Below are 22,960 nucleotides of genomic sequence, written 5' to 3'. Positions count from 1 at the left end.
CAAACACACATACCCACTCAGCTGTCTACTGGACATCTCCAGCTGGGGCCTCAAGGACACCACACACTTGAAAATCCTACAACCAAACTCATCAACTCCCCAACCCATTCTCAGGTCAACTCATTTTCCAACATTTCATCGGTTTTCTTGGACAGAAGGCTGGTTTACTCTGGACTCCTCTTTGTGTCCTTAATCCAACCAATTATTACATCCTGTCAACTTTATTTCCTTCAAGTTCCTATCCACTAATTTTCTTCACCCTCAGGATTACTCATAGTTCAGATCACCACCAGAACAGCTCCTTAAATTCTCTCCATGACTTCAATATGGCTGCTCTTGAACTATATGGTATTCCTTCCACACTGCAGCCAAAATAATATATTCTGCTTAAAATAGTTTAATGTCCCGCCCTCCCACAAATTACCATGATGATAAAACACTCAACTTGTAATGTGGCTTACAAGGACCTTCATGGCCTACCTCCTGCTTATCTCTTGAATTTCACATCTTACTTGTTACGCTTTCTCACTTTTGTGCTTGTGAGCATGTGCTCTTTCTGTCTAGGAGGCTGTCACTCACCTCCTACTTACCCTCCCTCTAACCACACCTTCACTTAAAATAACTCCTCTGGGTCTCAGTTTACTTGCTACCTCTTCCAGGAAGTCCTTTCTCTGGTGTCTTAACCTCTCTCACCCATTCATCAGTGCACAGAGCTAGTTTGAGGAGTACACCAGCTGGGAAGGTTTCCAAGAGGACAAACCTATATTTAGAACTGAAAATAATCTCACCAGGAAGCTAAGTGAAATGGAGCAAGTATATTTTACAAAAATGGCATTTCCTCCACTTTCTCTTATTGAAAGCACCATATACAATGGTAACACCTGGAAAGTTCAACTCTGTTCCAGGGAGGATGGGCTCACTGCAGCCTTTTGTTTTGCCAATTGGAGAGTGCAGTTTGGGGCCAGGAGATAAACTATCCAGGATAACACAGGAGGGCTGAGAACCTCTACTAACTGTCTTCCTTCTCTAACTTTTCAACATGTACTCAGTCTCTTCGAAGAAGAACTAAACAGACAAATTAGGTCTAAACGCAGCTCTTCTCCTATCCTCCCCTCTGCTTACAACTAACAGGGCAATTGCTCTTCCTTATGATTTCCCATTTACCTCTTTGTCTTCACTACTGGGCCGTGAAGTCAAGGACTGAGCACTGAATGTAGTCCTTCCATGGATCTCTCTACCTATCTACCTACCCACCTACTCACTTATCAGATGAAAACATTGCAATTCAGAAAGATTAGGTGAGATACCTCAAATCATACAGCATCAAGACTGGTATGGAAACCAGTTTGGCTTCAGTGTTCATGGGAATACTCAGTAACTATGCTGCCCCCCTGAATAGCTTCTACCCACTCAAAATTGAAAAAAAATGAAATGAAAATGGACCACAGCACAATAAAATGCCATGTATTTCTTACCTCTTCAGTTCTACCACTGCCTCCTACCTGATCATTAAAACCTTCATCCCCAGTGCATTTCATGAAAATACTAAAGGGCAATGTACACGTGCTGAGGACACTGGGAGATTTTACTGGTGGTATTTACGGATGTGTTAATAAGAAACCGATGTGGAATGGACAGAGCTAGACTTTGGTTCTGAATCCAGGCGAATATCTGTTAATCCAGTGAATCAATGGGAAACAAAAGGTGGTATATGAAGTCGAGTTCTGAAACACTCACTTCTCTTGGCGATCTTGAGCCCCCTTCTCGAAATGTTGGTTTACATCTGAAATTAATCTGTCATTTAAAAAGAAAAGTGCATTATATTAGGGATAAGCATCAGACTAGACTGACTTACTTGAACAAATCAACAATGATACACATAGTAAGACTACAAAACAAAAGCCCCACGGTTTAACACTTGAAATCATCACCCCAGATAATCTATAGGGGTCCCAAGTGATCCTATATCTCCAGTCCACATCTCTTCATTCTCATTGATGAAAGCAACAGATCTTTAAACAATAGTGCTCTTACACTGTAAACTTGAGGAAAAGAGATAGAGTAAGAAAAAAACATACAAGGCAGCTGAAATCATGCAGCTATGCTGCAGATTTTAAAATTAGGGCAACATAAACTTGAGAAATTTTTAATATGATGATGATGATTTCACATGCACAAATTTTCTTTAAGTCTGCAGTCCTGCCTTTCTTTTAGGTGGGCAGGCCTCCTGGAAACATGGACATCTTCTTTAGCTACTTGATAAAGTGAAGGGAATACAGAAATGAAGGAGGAGATAAGTAAATGGGGTTGGGACAGCAACAAACAACAACAACAACAAAAAAAAAAACCCCAACAAACTATAGATAGATAAAGAGACAGAGAGAAAAAAAATGTTAGTACTCGTCCCCACAAAATACCAGTTGGCAACAACTGGTAATATGTTTGTGAAATAATGCATGTCTCAGGAGATTAAAATATTTCAACACATTTACACATGGCAGTTCAAGAACATAGATAACCCAGAGACCCACACATGGCAATAAAGGAGAGGCACGAAAGAGGACAGCGTTTGGCTCATGACTAGAGCCTTCCCGTTCCCACAAACGACCGCTAAATGGACTCTACAGAATCTACTTCTTCTGGAGGCAGCACACCATGGGGATGTCACCTCCGGCCCACCCACACATTCATGCTGTGCAAGCAGAACACCACCCCAAGAAAGGAAGGAGAGCTGGCTTCTGGCCTGGTTGTCTTCCTTGCAGCCACTTTAGGAAAAAGAAACTCACAAACATCAGGCGAATCTAAATGATCATTTTAAAGAGCTTATGGATTTTTTTCTTAAAAAAAAAATCTTGTGAAATATCCAATGGGTGAGTAACGATGTCTGTCACTGTAAAGAAAATTAGTGTGTACTAGTCTTTTCTCTCTAACCTTACCATTCCTCCTCCCAAGAGGCAACATAGAATGATACCAAGTTTTCCTTTGGGAAGCAATCAAACAAATTAACCTTAAGCACTGCTTTTCTATTACTAACCCAGTAATAATGTTGGTCTTCCAGTTTTTTTAAAGGGCACTCTCTTGAAAAAGGTGGAAATAAGAAAGGACACCTGGTCTTTGAAGTCCAAATATTTGCAGTGTAGCCAACACTACAGCAGGTGGCGGTGTCTCACCTTTTCTAGCTGTTCAATGCAGGCGGTGTGGACGACGATTTTACAGACCGCACACTTCCTCCTGAGGGCCGATTTCTACAACATTCAATTCAAAATACAAGAAGAAATATTAACAGTCTGTTCTGAAGAGTTCCCTGGTAGTAAAGAGAGTATACATAAACAAAGCAAACGTAAGCAAATTTAAAACGTCATCTTAAGCAGTCGATAATAGGGCAAACTTCAACAGTCCTTCTTGACCTACCTACTACCTCCATATCTCCATGACTCAGGGCATCCTAGATTTCCTCTCCAGAATATAATAAAGATAATAGCTGCTATAGAGAACTAGTAGAACATATAATATGAACGAGGCTCTTTATTCTGTCATTTCTAAGTTTTATAACCTAACAACCGCAGGCATTAGTATCCTCTGGTTTTTGTTTTTTTACATTTTTACATTTTTACTCTAGTAGTTAAGCAGCAGGACCAACATCCAGAATGAGGTCTAAGTTCAAAACAGGCACTCTTTCCCGACTGCCAAGAGTTGACATTTCAAGAGGCCAATAGCTTCAGGCTTCTATCCCAGCCACAAATCTACACTAAGCTACTTGGGTCTTCACCCACATCTTGGGGAAACTAAGAGGAAACCCTAACTCTCACGCCTGATAATAACAATAAGTAGTAACAATACCAGCAGCGGCAGCTAACATGAATGTAGTACTCATTATGAGTCAGGCACTCTTAGAAGCACTTTACAAATTGTAACTCATTCAATCTCCACAACCCTAAGAAATAGGTAGCAGTTTTACTCCCATTTTACAGATGACAAAGCTGTGGTGCAGTAAGTGATGTGCCCAAGGTCTCGTAATTAGGACACAGCACAGCCGGGGAGTCTAGCTCTGAGCTCACAAGATTGTGAGCATCACACAATTTGGCCTGACAGGCACTGCCAGTTTCAACGAACAATAAATATACTTTCTGAGGTGTATCTTTTCTCTAACAATACAAAACGAGCAGCAGGGTCAAAGAGGAACAGGTGGAATCTTAACACTGCCAGCTCCACGGAAATCCTAGCTGGGAATGCTCAGGCCTCCCTGCAAAGCACAGGCTAGAAGGTAGGTCTGCAGGAATAACTGTGGGCTTTGAGCACTGAAAGCAGCTTATTATAACAAAGCTAATCTGTAAAATAGTGAATCAAAGCATTCGAGCGTGAAAGGCCTTGCCTTTCTTGGGAAAGGTGCTAGTATAGATTGTTGGCAAACTGCCCTCTTCTGATGTGTGGCTTCCCTTGCTGAGATAATCACTTTTGAGCCAAAACTTGAAGTATTACAATTACCAAAGAAGACTAGAAGGGACTGCAAGCCCCCCCCCCCCCCCGGAAGGGACAGTTATCGGGTACGCAACTACAGCCTCCTGTCTCCTGGATGCTTCCACTCGCTCCACGCGGGGTATGCACGCTGGTGTCTGACTCCCACAAAGTGCCTAGAACCGTGCGGGACTGGGGCAACCCAACCTGATGTCTCACCCTGCCGGCAAGGGGTTAGGGACCCTGCCTGCAGACGGCTCTCCTCTGCCTGGGGAGAGAACACGTTCTGGAACATGAAGTAAGTTGGACAATCCACTGAATTTTCAAAGAGCAAAAGATAAGGGAGATCCAGGCATCTAGTTACACTACTGGAAAGTGTCTCCGCTCTACTACTAAAAAGAGAGGAGGGAGAGGGGGGAGGGGGGGAGGGGGTGTGGGAGGGGGGTGAGGAAGTAACAGTAGCGGAAGCAGCAGCAGCACTCAAGGCAACAATAAGAAAATTCTAGTTTGCAAATTTTCACGAGCAGATTTCCCGCAAGCAAATTTGTGCTGCTCTCCTGTTTCCTTCAGATCTCCTGGTACAGATCACTGATGAGCACCACCTGCAGAAAGTGCATGGGGCACCTGAGTCCTGCCGCCCCTCAGTATTGCAGTGATGCTAAGGAAACTGGAGTGAATTCCAGTCTACACACTATCCACCAACCCCGTGGGAGATCACGCTGCAGACAAACACAGCAATTCCACTCATGGTAGGTGATCACTGATGGGTATGATTGAAGGATGCCTGAAAAGCCTCCTTCCTTACCAATAACCCCTGCTCCGATCTGGCTTTGCGCCTGTAGGGCTCCAGGGACTCTAAGAGGCTCCTCAGAGGTCACTGAGGATTGTAGCAAGAGCACCAAGCAGGCGGAGGGGCCCGTGCATACTCTGTGAAACCAGAATACCTCTTCCTTTCCTTGTTTTCCATATCAGGATTCTAAATCATAATCTCTTTTGAAAAAGGGATGTGGGCTAATAGTAAGAGTTTGACAACCACAAGGTTAAGACATGTCCTCTCTCAGCTTTCTGGGATAACATGTAAATATACCAACATCATTCATATGAACAATTCAGTATGGCATGTTCTCCAGATGATAACGTATGAAGTCAAGTGCTTCAGTTATAAAGCCAACTTTATTTAAATGATATTGAATTTTAAAAGACCATCAGAAAATACATACTCTCATGCCTTTAGAGCCAGAATATACAGACCATAATCTGAATTTTTCTTCATAAACACTACAACACGATGCATTTTTTAAAATTACTTATTTTTTTAAATTTATATTCAAGTTAGTTAGCATATATATAGTGCAATAATAATGTTCTCTGTGTTTTGAGTCTCTTATGTTTTGTCCCCCTCCTTGTTTTTATAGCATTTTTGCTTCCCTTCCCTTATGTTCATCTGTTTTGTATCTTAAATTCCACATGAGTGAAGTCATATGACATTTGTCTTTCTCTGACTAATTTCGCTTAGCGTTAACACCCTCTAGTTCCATCCATGTTGTTGCAAACGGCAAGATTTTGTTCTTTTTCATTGCCGAGTAATACTCCACTGTATATATAAACCATATCTTCTTTATCCATCCATCTGTCAATGGACATTTGGGCTCTTTCCATACTTTGGCTATTGTTGATAGTGCTGCTATAAACATGGGGGTGCATGTGTCCCTTCGAAACAGCACACTTGTATCCCTTGGATAAATGCCTAGTAGTGCAATTGCTGGGTCGTAGGGTAGTTCTATTTTTAGTTTTTTGAGGAACCTCCATACGGTCTTCCAGAGTGGCTGCACCAGCTTGCATTCCCACCAACAGTGCAAAAGAGATCCTCTCTCTCTGCATCCTCACCAACATCTGTTGTTCCTTGAATCAACATGATGCATTTTACTACAAAAAATGGTTATTTTTCTAACAAACTAGAGATCCCTTCAGTGTCATTGTGCTTACCTTTTGTTGTCCTTAATTTCTTAAATGACAGTTTCTAAATAGTTTATAATCTGAGGAATCAGGTAATTAAGGTTTATAATCATATGTAAAATTAAGTAAATTCTGGGTGAAGGCCTAAGGTCTTTTCCCATAGTAATAAAATATACATGGATTTTAGTCCCTCAACTAATAAAAATTGTTTCAGTGAATCAGATTTTAACTGCTGACTTCTTGGTTTATGTGTTTCAATTGGTCAAAGTTATTCAAAGTAGGTGGATAATAAGCTTCTGGGCAGAAATTGCTCAGAAAAGAAATAATTTTTGTGCTTGGTTATGTTAGTTTTTATTTGAGGATGTAAACTAAATACAAAGTCAAAATGTCAGAATCTAGACTGTATTTACTTTTCCTTTAAAAAAAAAAAAAAAAAAGCCCAAAATCTCTTAATCAGTTATTTAAACCAATGTTCCATTCACTATGAAAAGTGGTAAGTAAAAAAAAAAAAAAACAGTTGGGGCACCTGGGTGGCTCAGTCGGTTAAGCGCCCGACTTTGGCTCAGGTCATGATCTCGCGGTCCGTGAGTTCGAGCCCCACGTCGAGCTCTGTGCTGACAGCTCAGAGCCTGGAGCCTGTTTCAGATTCTGTCTCCCTCTCTCTCTGACCTTCCCCCATTCATGCTCTGTCTCTCTCTGTCTCAAAAATGAATAAACGTTAAAAAAAAAATTAAAAAAAAAAAGTCATTAAGGGGCACCTAGGGGGCTTGGCTGGCTGAGTGTCTGACTCTTAATTTTCACTCAGGCCATGATGTCACAGATGGTGGGATCGAGCCCCCTGTCGGACTCTGTGCTGCCATGGTGGAGCCTGCTTGGGATTCTTTCTCTCTCCCTCTGTCTTTTCCCCTGCCTCACTCTTGCACATGCATGCATGCTCTCTCCCTCTCTCTCTCTTTCTGGTCTCAAAATAAATAAACTTTTAAAAAGTCATTAAGTCATTCCACACATTTGCAAATTGAAATTTAAAAATTTTAAAACTTCACTCTCTTCAATGAATTTAAAGGCCAATGTTTTAAATATCACGTAGAGTTACTTCAATGTTAGCATCCAAAGGAAATCCATTAGGTTGTAAATTGTGTGTGTGTGTGTGTGTGTGTGTGTGTGTGTACACGCACATAACATCTATGAAAATTAAGACAATAGAGGATATAATGCAGATGGTATCTTATCACATCATGACCAACATCTTTCAAATAACACTAACACAAAGATAGGCTGTACTTCCCGACAGTGGACACAATCCAACTAGCAGACTAATAGTGACTGTAAAACAACACTCTAAGTTCTGACTTGGCCCTCCATGTTTCCCCATGCTGCAAGCACTCTGGCATTCAAAGCAGTGACAGCCCTTTCCCCAACTTCAGCTCCTATCAAGCACAGAAGTGACGTTATCTCAGCCTGAGACCACGGGAGCTGGGCCTGGGACAGAAGGATCCGAGGCAAGCAGTGGTGGAGGAATTCAAGATCTAACACCATCCCACCCACCTACCACCTTTGGTCCTAAGTCCCTGATTCATATGCACCACCAAGAAAGCTATAGTTTCTTCCTTTGAGCCAGAGATGTGATTTTCTCTAAGTAGCAATGAATATCTGGTGATAGTGAACGAGGTTTGATAGAAAGAAAAGAGAGATGAGGGAGGAGGGAAGGGGAGGGAAGGGAAAGGAGACCCAGCTGTACAGGCCTCTGGTTTGTAAAAGGGCTGGGGCTTCTTAGTGCCCAAGGCAATTGAATTATTACCCCTAACAGCCTGAACTTTGACCCCAAGAAGGATGTACAAGGCCGGCTGTGCCCCTTCCCAACAAGACATACACCAAACCTGTTTGTCCCTGAAGATGGACCAAATTTACCTGCCGGCTGACCTTATCTCTCCTGCTGTGTTCTTAAGGATACACCCCCTGCTGTCACCCCCACGCAAATCCACAGGTCCGGACCAGATCAGGAGCGGAGAAGTGGGAGGAAATACCCAAGAGTCCTCAAAGCTGGCATGGCAGCCCTGTCTTGGTCTCCCTGTTTCAGGAGAGCTTAGAGACCAGAACCGCTGAGGGCCAAAGTTCGGGCTCGGAGCACCTCTCTCCAGACAGGGTTCCCAGACAGACCCAACGCAAGGAATCACTGCTCTCTGGAGCTCCACCTCTAACAATGAGGCCACAGTGATAAAAGGATGAATGGACAGCGAAGGGTTCCTCCAGGCAGAGACCCAATCATGCTGGGAGCAGGGAAAGGGGCAGAGAAGGCACTCTGGGGAAAGGACCCGGATGGGGCACAGAGCCAGAAAAAGATGGGGGGCTGGGGCTGGGGGAATGGGCTCAGCATCAGGCTCTGGCCAGCTCTTCTTCTCCGTGATTACTTAGCTCCTTTGCTTATCCCAGATCCAAAGAATTATGCCAAAAGGAATAGATACGTGGAAGGGCTGGAGATCAGGAAAAGGGGAAAGAGCAAGTAAGGCAAGAAGAATTGTATCCTTCCTTCTTGCTCCCTTTCAGCCACAGAGCTCAGTCTATGGGGCACTTTGGTGGGAGGGGGAAACAGGAGAGGCAACAGGGCTTGGGTAAGGCCATTTCCTCTCCAGGGGTGGGAGAACGGAGTGCTCAGGAGAGAGGAGGGAAGGGGCTCCTCAGCTTCTGGAGTGTCAGGAATTCGGTGTCCTTTCAGTGGGGAATGCCTCTATGGGCACAGGAACAAGAACACTGTCGCTGTATAATCCAAGGTAAATGAAAACAAGATTCTTTGATTTATTTAAAAACCTAATTAGAAGAAATGACAAGCATACTTGGCAGGTTCTGCTTCTCTGGGGAGCCTGGGATGCAATCTGTAAATTGGTATTAGGAAAAAATGAAGAATGACATTATCTGGAATTTCCATTAATACGATTTCAGAGCCAAGCACAGCCTCCATGGTCACTCATGCTGGCTCCTCTTTTCCTCCAACAGAACACAGGACATTTCGGACAAATCAGGAGGGTGGCTCAGCTGAAGTCCCAGTGCACCCCTATTGTGTTTCCTCATTACATCAAGTAAGTCTAGGACAACAAGATTTCAAAAATCTCGGGCCAAGGAGCAAAAACGCCGGACATCTCGAGGAGCTTGAGGCTCAAAGGTAATCTCAAAGCTGCCGCATGGGATCTACTGCAAAGAGACCTTGCTTTGTGTTAAAGGGGCCAGCCCTCAGCATGAGGACTGTTGGCCCATGTTGGAAGGTCAAGACCTTCATTTGCCAAGGTACTGTGTGTCTGTGCCCTGTGTCCTCTGGGCAGACAAGGTCTCGGTGAGGGCTGAATCCCTCTGAGATAGCTGCTTTTCACCGTTGACACCCTAGATTCTAAATGCCAGATGTACCCCAGAATATCTGAAAGAAAAGGTGCAGGAACAACAGGAGGCTGGGTCAAGGACTCATATAAATGGGTGCACAAAAATACTCGTGCTACGCTCAAGTACACCTAAACCTGCATATGCTTGTCCCCTGGAGCCACGATGGTCTGAGATGCCCTACACAAATGAGTTTTCCGTGCAGCCGAAACAATGCTAACCCCTGACTTTTCTAAGGGATATTTATGAACGTGTTTAGTCAATAAACAATTTTAACCATGCCTACGAAGGTTAAGACAATGCTACATGCAGTACAGGAAGTAAAGAGGGAGGAGCTTCTATCTTTCCTAGGAAAAGCTGGCAAGCCACTTGAGGAGATAGGAAGGATTCAGAAAAAAAAGAAAACCAAAAAAAACAGTCATTAACGGAGAAGGCCACACATAGCTAAATGCTAAATGAGCAGCTCAGACAGTGAAAGTCATCACTTAGAGGAGGATAAGCTCTCAGAGGCTGAGTCAGTAAAAAGGACCCGACAGAAAAGCAAATTCTTGAATTGGGCCTTAAAAGATAAACATTTCAAAAATCAAGGACACCCCAAAAGAGAGCAAGCCAAAATCTCATTATGTAGCGCACACTGACATCTCCCAAAGGAACGGAGACTGGCTTGGGCACGTCTGTTGGGGTACAGAGTCACTGGGCTCACAGGTGTCTACTGGCATGAGTTCTTGGGTGCCAGGTCGGAAGCTGGAGTGTGGAGGCTTCTGTGTGTGCCCAGGTGGAGATCAGGTGAGTAGGGCATGCACAGAGGTGAGCAGTGGGGCCGCTGGCTGTGTGAACAGGCCAGAGGAGCTGTGTCATGAGGGACTGTCAGAAAAATGGCAAAGAACTATCCCCAAGAGGCCCTGGTTAAACACTGTAGGAGCCCAGTAGACATTCCAGAAGGAAGGGAGGGAGGAAAGAGGAAGGATTTGCAGTGAAGGGCGTTCTCCCTTTCAAGCCCCTGCCCCAGCCCCAGTCTGGAGAACTGGTGGCCTTGGGATTACGAGACACAATGTCCACCAGGATGCAGGCATTCTCACAGCAGGCAACCCCAAAAGAAAAAATGAGCTACCTTACAGGTGTTTGAGGAACAGGAGACCTCTGCACAGAGAGGGAAAACAGCACAGAGGCTTCGTGGTGATTACAGCTGCACTACTTTTTGGGTCGCAAATGAGACGCCTTCTGGGAGCCTTGGGGACCCTGGATGGGAAGGTTACCGTGCAGAAGACTGAGGTCTTAGTGGGTAGAGAACAGAAAGTCTGTGTTACTGCTGCTCACGTTACTCTACCTGTATCTACAGGCTAGTTAAACTGGAATCTGTACTTGGGTAATGGTTGTGGGGGTGGGGAGGAAACATGCCAGACAAAATTGGGGCCAGCAAGTAGGCCAGTCTTCCCAAATAGAAGTCCCGGTTAGGTGATGCAGATCAGGCTAGAAGGGTGAGCCAGGAAAAGACTGCTGAAGTTCTTAAATCTAGGCTGAGAAACACGAATTTTAATCTAATGGGCAATGGAATACGGACAGAGTTGTTGAGACTAAAGTGGCCAAAAATCATCACTTAATCTGGTCGCATTAGGTAGCACTACCCGAAAGCAGAAGGAAGGCAAAAGGAAATGAGAGAAGTAATTTATTAACAGGGTCAATCAGTAAATGCCAAGCACCTAGTAGGTGCCAAGCACTGGGGATACAGCAGTGAATAAAATACTAACAAAAATTGTTTTAATCTCATGGAGATTACTGAGTCCTAGTAGAGACAGACAATAAAATGATACATAAATAAATATATATGTATATATATATGATATACGATATATATGATACATAAATATATATATATATATATATATATTATGTTGATGGAAATAAGTGCTAAAGAGAAAAATTAAAGAGAGAATAAGGAATAGGAGAGATACCAAGAGTAGAGGGAATTTGGCCAGGAAAGGTCTCAACAAGCAGATACATTCTGCGAAATGCCAGAAGGAAGTGTACGGGTTTGTCATACAGATATCTGGGGAGGAAAGCATTCTGGGTAAAGGGGTCAACAGCAAGTGCAAAGCCCAGAGGCATGAGGGCCCTGGGATGTTTAAAAAGTGACAAAGGGACCAGTGTGGTTGGAGAAAACTAGGTAGAGATGAGGCCAGACAATACCAGAAGGCCAGATCATATGGGATCTTGCAAATCATGGTTAAGACACACGCTTTCTCTGAAAGAGAATAAATAATCAGAGTCTGCAGCGGTAACTCACGTATTAGGCAATTAGAGCCTGAATGAGAGTGACACCAGTAATACGGAAGGCTGAGGCACACGAGTGATCAAGTGATAAAGGAGACCCCTCTCCGGTCACACACAGACTTCCATTAAGCTTAACACGCTTGTCTTCTACGTGGGCCTTAGGCGTCCGAATAGCGTAATTGACAGCCCAGGATGGCTTCACACCCACATGTTGGCCAGCCTGCTGCTTGTGAGTACCGGCTGACTACACATCCTACAATCTCATACTCTGTTACGGTGGAGATGCCTCTAACATCCTGCAATAAAACTCAATATGCTTTTCGAACAGCATATTTTGTTGTGTTCTAAAGAACACGTTTATGTGAAGCAATGTGTACGTGAAGTGTCCATGTTTCTAGAGACACCGTCCCCCGAGGAAGCTTGGATATGCCTGTAAATCTAGAGGGTAAACAGTAGCCACCTGAGCTAAGGCACAGACGTGTTGATTCCACAGCTTCCCCGGAGACACATAAAAGAGAAAAGTGCCTTCTCAGGACTGTTTCTACACAAATAAAGGTTCTCTATTTCCTCAACAGTTGGTGTCCATTTTTCATTTGAAGAGAAAGCAAGCCCAAATCTTAGAGCAGAAAACTAAAGGAAGGGGACAGACTTTGCAAGCCTGAAGAGGAGAACAGAAACATCTTATAAAAACCTCTCCTCCTCCTGTGAAACAGGCAATCGGGGCTCACCGGAGAAACCATTTGGTAAAAACCAAATTGCCAGAACTCGTGTTAATTCAAAGCTCAAGTTGATGGTTGGTTATAAAGAGTGGTACCTCATCATTTTTTGAACATTATCTTAAGACTGGTAAAAACTATGGTCAGAATGGCACAAGATTCATTTTAAATGTGGGAGTAGAGGGGAAGATACTTGGCTGAATCTCAATAGTTCACACTTAGAATAAAATCTGTACCAAGTTCTTCTACGAGTGGCTTATGTTCGTGATTTCAAGGCATTGTTCTCTAATGAAAAAAAAAGAGTGATAGGTACTGATTGGTTACAATAGAAAGCTACATGAAAATCTTAGGTGGAGTCTACATGTTGGAACTCAATTGAGTTTAACTGGTGCACACCACTACTATCTTTTATAACTCTGTGTAAAATTCAGGTGTAGTTATTGAGAGATGACACAAATATATGTTGCAGCTGTCACTTATGGAAACCATAATGTGCGGTCTGAGAAATGTGCACACGTCTGATGGAAAGATGCCAATACTGCACAGCTCTGGGAGACCACCAGACTGTGGGATACTGAGTGTGTGCGTCCGATGACGGGCATGAGACGGCTACGCTGCTTAGGCATTCTTTCTGCCACCTCTTTCATGATCCTGATGCATTAAAAAGGGATTTCAGGGGTGCCTGGACACCCCTGTCCGTTGAGCACCAACTCTTGATTTTGGATCAGGTCATGATCTCACAGTTGGTGGGAATGAGCCCTGCATTGGGCTCTGTGCTGTCAGCATGAAGCCTGATTGGGATTCATTCTCTCTCTTCTCCCTCTCCCACTCCCTCTCTCTACCCCTCCCTTGTGTACATGCTCACCCTCTCTCTAAATAAACATTAAAAAAACAAAAGGATTTCAGCCTAATGAACTGGAAGAACTCTTTGAAAATCCTACTTCTATTTCTTACTCTTGGTTGTTATTTTACTTTCTCTGTGCTTTGTTGCCCTCAGCTCTTGTTTTTCCTTCTTTTTTTCCCCTTCTGCCTGCTTGTCTTCTCTCTTGTATCTTTCTGTCCCATTCATTTTCTCTATGCTTCTCAGCTTAGATGCAAGAAGGTCCTGCTTATATGACCGCGGCCAGTCAATGGCTTTAACTTTATTGTGTGCTATCTTCCTATCTTTGGTTCTTTCCAGACGATTTTGTGACCTGTTGAATTTTTATACTCTTTTCAAGTGATCGCAGGTCAAAGTTTCCATGTATCTTATAGATTACCCGAAGTATTAACTATATGTGCAAAAAAATGTACATAAATAGGATTATAAGTACACAGACACTAATAAGTATTCATGCAACTAGAGGCCTACATAGCCAAAGAGATGTATATTTATGAATTTCAAGCAGACAGATATAAAAATGGGCTGGATATACTACGAAAGTCATAATGAAGACAAATTAACAGGAAACGGTGTACCTATGTTATCTTAATGGCTCTAATGCTAAGGTAGTATATCAAGTGTGTAGAGAACTGAGGCTCAGTATAAACTAGAAAACACCAAGGCTTGCCTTTCGGTCCTTGCTGGTGTGATGGCACCATATACACTCCCTAACCCGCAGCATGCACCCTAACATGTCCTCATTATCAGTTTACTTTGTAGAAATCAAGGAATTTGTTGTTTATAGTTCACAGCTTGAGGTTTCTAAAAAATAATTTAGATACATTTGCTTTAATATGGAATACTCTACTCACTTAAGAAGCCATATCAAGCTGTGGTAAATGAGCCGTTCTTTCGTTGCCATTTCCTACATCCCAAGCTCTTGGTGACATAATTAAGAGAAAGTCTTCCCAAGTCCAGCCAAGAAGACCATCGTTTCAGTCGCGGTACACTCAATGCTACATCCCCAGTTTGCAGTGTGATTTCCATTCACATACACACACCCACCCATACCATTTTTCAGTGAGGACATCACTACCACAGACAGTATTTACCAGTATGGCTGCTAGTATGATATCCATATTATGTATACTGTAAATACAGCTCATTTCAGCCATACAACGCAGGTACTTCACCCATTTTATAGCCAAGGAGCTGAGACCCTATGAGATTGAGCAACTTGCCCAAGATAAATTAGCTAGGAGTGAAACCCAAGTCTTTCTGACTCAAAGCTATCTCTTTCTTTCAACATTTTTTCTTTTTTTTTGGGACAGAGAGAGACAGAGCATGAACGGGGGAGGGGCAGAGAGAGAGGGAGACACAGAATCGGAAACAGGCTCCAGGCTCCGAGCCATCAGCCCAGAGCCTGACGCGGGGCTCGAACTCACGGACCGCGAGATCGTGACCTGGCTGAAGTCGGACGCTTAACCGACTGCGCCACCCAGGCGCCCCAAAGCTATCTCTTTCTATTACAACTTACTACTTCCCCCTCACTTTACTTACTAGTGAAAAGTTAGGGGGACAAGACTGATGAAAATAGACATAATTGACATGATTGCTTCAGGTGATCCATTCTCGGAAGAGCCCATAGCGACGGACTACAGACAATTCCATGACCCCCTGTGCCAAGAATGGTAAACAGCAGTCTCTGTCCTCCATGAGAATCAAATAAGATGGGCCACAATAGGCATGACACTGGCTAGGCCAGGGCTTAAAACCCCACAAGAGCCTACTAGCAGTGAGTGTTGAACCTCCCTGCGAAGAGCCTGAAAAATAAGGCAGGAATTCAAACATCCTGGATGCTAAGTATAATGATACTTAAATAAATGGCAGAGTTTGATCTAGTGACAGGTGTCCATGTGTGTATGTGTGTCTCTCTCAACAATCACATCCCTGAACTCATTCATTCATTCATTCATTCCATGAAAAATGGCAGGATAACTCCTCACTGCATTCACTGTGCTCAATGCTGAGGATCTAGGACAGTACAACACAGGCACAGTCCCTGAACTAAATGGAACTTATGTTCTAGCGGTGGAGACACAGGTAAGCAGGCGAGCAATTTTTTTTTTAATAATAGAAAGTGATGTGTGCTATAGAAGATCAAGAGAATGGAGAAGGGCCAGAGTTGAGGGACAGCCTGCGAGCTGGGCTAGTTGTTTCACTCTGTGAGACCCATCCTCTCTTTTATTCACTGAGCGAGGGGTGCTGGTTATAAGGTGCTCCAAGGTCTGTACTCTGGCATTGCCTTTTGGGGATCAGTTTCTGACAATCCATTGCAGTCGCTTCTCCCTGAAGGAGAAACATCCATTGCAGGGGCTGATTTTTGGTATGTGTCTGTGACTTGCCAAGCTGTTAATTGCTGTCTATACATTATCTCATTTAAGTTTCACAGCAACAGTAAGATGCAGGAATTGCCCACACTTTGAAGATGCGAAACTGAAGCTACAAGAAGTTAAAACGATGATCAACATCACACAATTAGAAAATCCCAGAGCCTGGATTCAAAGCCAAGCCACCTTTTGATTCCAAAGCCCACACACCTCCTCAAATGAAGGCATCAAAGCAGGTTTTTCCATTTCCTCATGTTCTTAGGGCATTACCCTCTAAAATCTCTATCTGCCTCATGTGTGAGGGAGGAACCAGAAACAACATTAAAATTCTAACAAACAGAGACAATGTCCACGTAGGGGTCAGCAGTAGTTCTGGGTAACTGCTAATGCAAATAATGCTTCAGCCAAGACTGGGGCCTTGGAGCAGCGAGAATGTTGGTTAAATTCTATTGTTCTAGATCTCTACACTAGGGAACACTGGAAAAAGGGAAAACATTTCTATATACCTGGGCATTGCCTAGGTGAGATGTAAACCCTATGTTCAATCAGATGCAAATTATTTTCATTAAGTAACAGGACTGTGCCAATATTTAGTAACAACAAAACCTCTCCACACAAACATATACCCACATACAAACATAGCCTCAATCTAAAATTATCACTGCAGAAGAGAAGACAATTATTCTCAAAGGCTCAAACTCTAAGAATAAAATACACGTGTGCACACACACACACACACACACACACAGTTTGGCTCAATAAAAGTTTAGTATAAAGGCAACATAATTGCACAAAGACAAAGAAAAGGTATGAAACTCTGGGTGGTGATTAAGCCTCTCTGACATTCCTTTACCTTTAGGTGGGAGGAAACTGCCTCTTCCTGTTATTGACTTGACAAGGCCTAGGAAAATGACATTATGTGAGCATTTCTCAAACAGTTTTCCACTGAATACTGAGATCCCGCAAGATGCCAATAGATGTTCTGTGGGACTAATAGTAGATTCAACAAGCATCCCTTCCCTGAGGAAAAAACTAGGAAATCCTGCATACCTTATGTCTTTCTTACAGCTTCATTACACATATTTGTACATTAAAGGTGTTCAGTGTTTTCTAAACTTATTTGGTCATAACACCGCTTTAATGAACAATACCCCGTATTGTTAGTGGTCTCCAGAACACGACATTTTTTTAAAGTAGACTGTGCAAAAAGCCAACGATACTGTTGATCCAAGGTCACCTAGGAGTACAGAATCCTCAAGATCCCTGGGCTCCGTGACCCATCGCCAGCTCTGCGGCATGAAGTGGGCAGGATCGGTATTAAATTCCCCACAAGTGTATGGGCAGCACTCTGCACCAAATAAGGACCCTCACAACAACAATAGCTGTAATAGAAGCAATGGCTAACATTTACCGAGGCCCTGCCACACGTGAGACACAGTTCTAAGTGTGCCCTTGGATGATCTCACGCAAATGCCCAACCGTCTGGCCAGACACATACGGAGCACCATCACTTGCACCCACGGGAACACCCCAGCCCCTTCCTCCACTCACATCCACTGACGAGGGGGTCAGGAGCAGAGAATCTGTCTACGCCAATTTCCGTTGATGGCTCTGTTCTCCCTGAGTCATCTTGGTTCGTTAGCTCCTCAATATCCTAACAGTGGGAGAGACCTCTGGCAGAGCACAGCTTTGGCAGCTCCCTGGAGATGGCGTCTTAAGGCTGGCACCCAAACAACAGCAAGCTGGCTTAGCCTCTGGGGCTTTACTGCCACACTCATCGTTCCCTCTGACAGCCCACACCCCACTCAGCCAAGTCGCCATCTGGGGTGCGGCCCATCAGTCTGCCGTGCTGGACAACTGGCATGTGAGGGATCAGCAAGCAGCCAGTCCTGATGCAATCTGAGGCTCGAGTCCAGTGTTGGTGCTCTGTGGTACACACCTGCCAGACCCGCACGCACCGATGGGCACAAAGTCCCCAGCAATGTGTGCGGGGCACTGACTTGCCTGTCCGCCCACAGCACAGAGATACACACGAAGCAGCATCCGCGCAGGCTGCTGTCCAGGGTGTCCATACTCCAGAGATGAAACAAACAACGTGTGACCAGGTTCTGCGTCTTGTTTTTTCTTTTAAACAACAGAAAGCTAAAAGTTTTCTTCAAATAGGGCAGAGAGCGCTACTGCCCTTGTACTCTTACAAGTCTCTCCCAAGGATCCAGCGATGATGCGGCCAGCCTCCTTGGGAGCAGAGGCTGTGATAGAGCAATGAGGCTTCTGACCCACCAGTAAAAAGATACAGCCTACAAGATGCTTTCCAGAATGGGTTACTTCAATTTGCCGCATTCACTTGGTCCCACCCATGACCTAGTAGACGATGGATATTACACACAGCAGTAAAATGATGGATAAAAGTTTAAGTGTCAGCAGTGGGGTTAGCAGAAGAATCCCAAACATAAGGTCTTGTTGAAAGTAAAGTCCAACCAAAGTACTAATTAGCTCATTCGGCTTAATGACACTGAAATGGAAGTTAGGAACAGGATAAAAGAAGAAAGGACATTAATGCTTGTCAACTAATTTAATCCTTCTACCAATTCCCAGAGGCAGGCATAATCATCACTATTTTATGGAAGGACCTGAGGCTCAGAGAAGCCAGGCAGAGCCAGGATTTTTATCCAGATCTCTTGGCCTCTGGATCTGCATGGTTTCTCACTCTCCAGACTGCCCACCCCCATATCACATGGCCTCCCTCATGCAATTCATTCATTTACTCAATAAAACTAGATTTGTTAAGCTGCAAGCAGTATTGGAAGACATCATAGAAGTAAGAGGTCAGGTGGGGTTGGCCAGTTTTGCCAAACCTTACCCGCAAGTTAAAGATGAAAGCAAAACACATGAACAAAACAATAACAAAAGGAAAACAGTATCCACCAGCCTACCCACACAAACAAGGTGACATGAGCATGTTTAGAAATAGAAAAGATATCTGGTAACAGCACTCTGAAGTCTGACGGTTCCTTTTTTCTCTCACCCAACCTACACATTCTCACTCACCTAACCATCTAGCTACTCCTCTCCTCACACTTCTCAGCTGCGGGCGCCTCCCTGCCTGTCTGCTCACTTATACAGAAAGCCACAAATGTCTCAAAGAAATCCTCAATCAAGGCATTTTCAAAGATACCTCTGGGTGTTTGTGCATCTGTGACCCTCGTGGAAGTAGCCATGTGGCCAAGATGAGATCACTGACCTAACAGGACACGACTGCACTGGTCTCACGGGGCTGCCCTAACAAAGTACCACAAAGTGGGTAGCTTAAAACAACAAAAATGTATTTGCTCACGGTTCTGGGGACTCGACGTCTGATATCAAGGTATCCACAGGGTTGATACTGTTCCCAGGGCTCTGAGGGAGAATCTATCCCGTGCCTCTCTCCCAGCTTCTGATGACAGCCTGTGGTCCTTGGCAGTCCCTGGGTTACAGCTCCATCGCTCCAGTCTCTGCCTCCTTCCCTGTGTACATGTGTGTCTTCCTCTTCCTAGAAGTCCACTTGTCATATTCGAGTAAGGCCCACCCCCACTCCAGTGTGACCTCATCTTAACTGATCATATCTGAAACAACCCTATTTCCCAATAATGTCATATCCTGAGGGACTGGGGTTTAGGGCCTCAGCATCTTTCTGGGGTACACAATTCAACCCATAACAGACACTATGCTCCAGACCCTGAGACCAGTCCACTTGGTTGGGTCCTAACACTCTTTGTGAAGTAGAACAGTGTCCTTCTGTACCTATGTGTGACAGCAGAGAGTCCATCTGTAGAGTTCTGGGTCTTTTTATTTATTTATTTTTTTAACATATTCATACCTGGTGCCACTCAGCAGAGACCCTGATGTGGCAGATCTGGGCTGGGACCAACCACTCTAAAAAATAAAATGGAAAAGTAAAGTGTTCTAAGTTCACCATGCTCATCCAGAAATAAGAATCACTGAGGCTGATCTTAATAACAATACTTTAAATGAGGAAACGGGTGCAATTTGTCCAAAGTTCACTCAGTACACAGACAGCAGGCTTTCAAACCCAGGTCAGTCTCACAAAACCCACTTCCTTCCCACTTTCCAGGTGGCCTATCTCTGTCTACACGTCTCAAGGCAGGTTGCGGACAATGGCCATGGTTGTTGTGTGCATCAATACAGCGACATAGACAAGTGTCATTTCAGTGTAAAGATACGTGTGCGCTGGTATGTGCCCGACTGATTATTAATGGAGCCAAGAATTTCTTTAGGAGCAAACATGTGGCTCAACATCTTTGCATATACTATCAAGAAAGGCTGAGAAGGGTTTCCACAGAGTGCACCTACCAAACTGATACTGTCACTTACAATTCACCGTCATTCTCAACACTGCACTTTGTGGCACAGGGCACTCAGCCTGTGAACACTTACAGAATAAATGAATGAAGTAATCTCCACCCCAATAAACAGCACCAAATGAGAGTGGTCCTAGTTGGAATTTTATTTCAGTTTCCCCCCCCATAATCACGTTGGGAAACGGTGGCCCTTCTGCTCCTATGTCATTACTGGTGCATCCCATTCTCCTCTCTAGACCAGAAAAAGAAACAGGTACTAATCTGGGGACTGTCTCTGATTTAGGAACAACTTTAATCCCATTACATTTCTGCTCATAGACATTCTACCGTATTAAATGTTGCCACCAGAGAAATGCAGAAGAGAAAGGATTTTAAAGGTCATCTGGTTCAGCCCCAAGACTTTGGAGCAAACTCTCCTACAAATATCTTCGTGTCCTGTGATGTCACAGCCTTGCTTTCAATCCCCTTCAATAGGGGCCCCAAGTATCAGTCCACATGGCAGCAGGAAGTCCTGGATGTGCAGGTTCGCCTTGGTTTTCAATAGACTTTTGTAACGTCCCTCTAAGTTAGGGTGACGGTCTCAGTGTCCCCGATGCAGCTCTGGTTTGTGCTTAATGTCACAGCACTATACCTACCAGCAGCCTCTCCCTCAGAAAACTGTCTTGCTTGAGATGATATATTATATGGCCATGCTTCGTAAGCACACAGACATTTATAACATGCACTCTGAGTTTCCGTTCAGAGCACATGGACACACACAGCCCCCATCTGTCCTTATTTCCATTCTTACCTAACACATGCCCTTTGGTGTGCTCATGCGTGCCTGATGATTGCCTCCTCCCTCGTTCAAAGCTTGCTCCTGACTCTGAGTTTGCTAATGTTCCTCTCCCTTGCTGAAATGTTCTCCTGCCCCACTCCCTTTATGTAAATCTTAGCCATCTTTCAAACTGTGCTCAAGCCCCACTGCCATGAAGCCGCCTCTGTCTACCTCAACCCACACTGATTTCTCCCTTCTCTTAACTTATACCCATGACATTTGCTTTGCTAAAATAAGGTAAGAAGTGAAAGGCGTATCTTTGGTGATGGATTCACTCCTCCTCCAAGTGCCTTGCCTGCCCATTGTTTAGAAGCCTGCAGGTAGTACCTGGTAATGGTAATTTGGTCCTTATCTCAACAGGTTGGCTATCTTCAAAGGTGCTTCATTAAAAGAAAGGAGAATATATGCATAATCCATTTGCACATGCTTTTTTCTTACAAAACTGTTGTTCAATTCTAAGAAAGCTGCAAAAAGAACATTTAAACTGGAGGCTCTCCTGGAGATTAACTTGCCTGACCTGTTACCCAAAGCAGGTGTGCATCCTCCCCCCACCCCACCCCATCCCCCGCCACAGCATCCTTGAATGATGGCCATCCAACTTGTTGGCAAACACATCTTTTATGCCCATCTCTCCAGATACCTTGATCTCTTGCTGGACAGCTCTAGTTGTTAAGGTTCTTCCTTATAATAGAGCCTTTCTCAAAGTTAAGTCTGTGGACCATCTGCACCATAGTTATTTGAGGTGCATGCTAAAATCACAGATTCCCAAGTCCAGCTTTGGCATATTGAATCAGCATTTGGAGCAAGGAGAGAAATAGTAATCTACATTGTTAACAGGCTTTCCAGGTGATGTTTATTATACATGTTAAGATTCGATGCTAGAGGCAGTGGATTCTATACCTAGAACTTAATTCTACCTTCCTAACTATGGAGAGCAAGACCCTTCCTTTTCTTCAAGGCAGTTCTTTAAACACTGGAAGATGTCAGTTCTCTCTACTTCCCCTTGTTAATATTCTTTTTCAACCCAGGTTACTTCACTCTTCCTCCTACTACCCTGAATCAAGTTGAGCACACTTCTCCCCGTTCTCTCCTGTTTGCCAATGTTCCCACCCCACCCAAATGTGATGCATAAATTAGAGACAGCTAGATTTGTAATGCTTTACTACATAATGACAATTGACCCTTGGACAATGTGGATGTTAGGGGACACTGACCCTCTGTGCAGTTGAAAATTCAGACATAAGTGTTGACTCCCCAAAATTAACCGGAAATTGACTGCTCCCAAAATTGACCGGAAGCCTTACTGAGAACATAAACAGTTAATTAACACATATTTGTATTCTCTATTATATACTGTATGCTTATAATACGGTAAACTATAGAAAATATTAAGAAAGTCATAAAACAAAATACATTTATAGTAGTTTTTACCAGAAAAATTCCACATATAAGTGGACCTACACAGTTCAAACCCATGTTGTTCAAGGGTCAACCGTGCACACATCAATTTGCACTCCTACCAGGTGGCAATGAGAATACCACTTAGGCTTCACTAACCAGCAGGTGATATCATTTTGTAAATCTTTGCTATTTCAAATAGGCACCTGATGCTGACTCCTTGTAGTTGTTTTATTTTGGGTGCCTTTAAAAAAATTGTTTTTAATGTTTTTATTTATTTTTGACATAGAGAGAGAGACAGAACACGAGTGGGGGAGGGGCAGAGAGAGAGGGAGACAGAATCCGAAGCAGGCTCCAGGCTCTGACCTGTC

General features: G+C 43.8%; 1 protein-coding gene across 12 annotated transcripts in view; it reads right to left on the bottom strand.

Annotated features, from left to right (window-relative positions):
* The window catches only part of DGKI (diacylglycerol kinase iota), a 452,201-nt gene that overhangs the window by 258,431 nt on the left and 170,810 nt on the right, over positions 1-22,960 (bottom strand). For 11 of the 12 annotated variants that reach the window (XM_058724155.1, XM_058724154.1, XM_058724160.1 and 8 more), the window contains 2 exons: positions 3,171-3,245; positions 1,738-1,794 (listed from right to left, as the gene is read on the bottom strand). The exons of the other annotated variant lie outside the window; for it this stretch is intronic. In XM_058724155.1, coding sequence (XP_058580138.1) covers positions 1,738-1,794; positions 3,171-3,245 — 132 coding nt within the window. The remainder of the gene's footprint in view (positions 1-1,737; positions 1,795-3,170; positions 3,246-22,960) is intronic. 12 annotated transcript variants of the gene reach the window in all.

Source organism: Neofelis nebulosa, chromosome 4 (assembly GCF_028018385.1).
Source record: "Neofelis nebulosa isolate mNeoNeb1 chromosome 4, mNeoNeb1.pri, whole genome shotgun sequence".
In the NCBI taxonomy this organism is placed as follows: Eukaryota; Metazoa; Chordata; class Mammalia; order Carnivora; family Felidae; genus Neofelis; species Neofelis nebulosa.
This window is presented reverse-complemented; position numbering and strand designations above follow the sequence as displayed.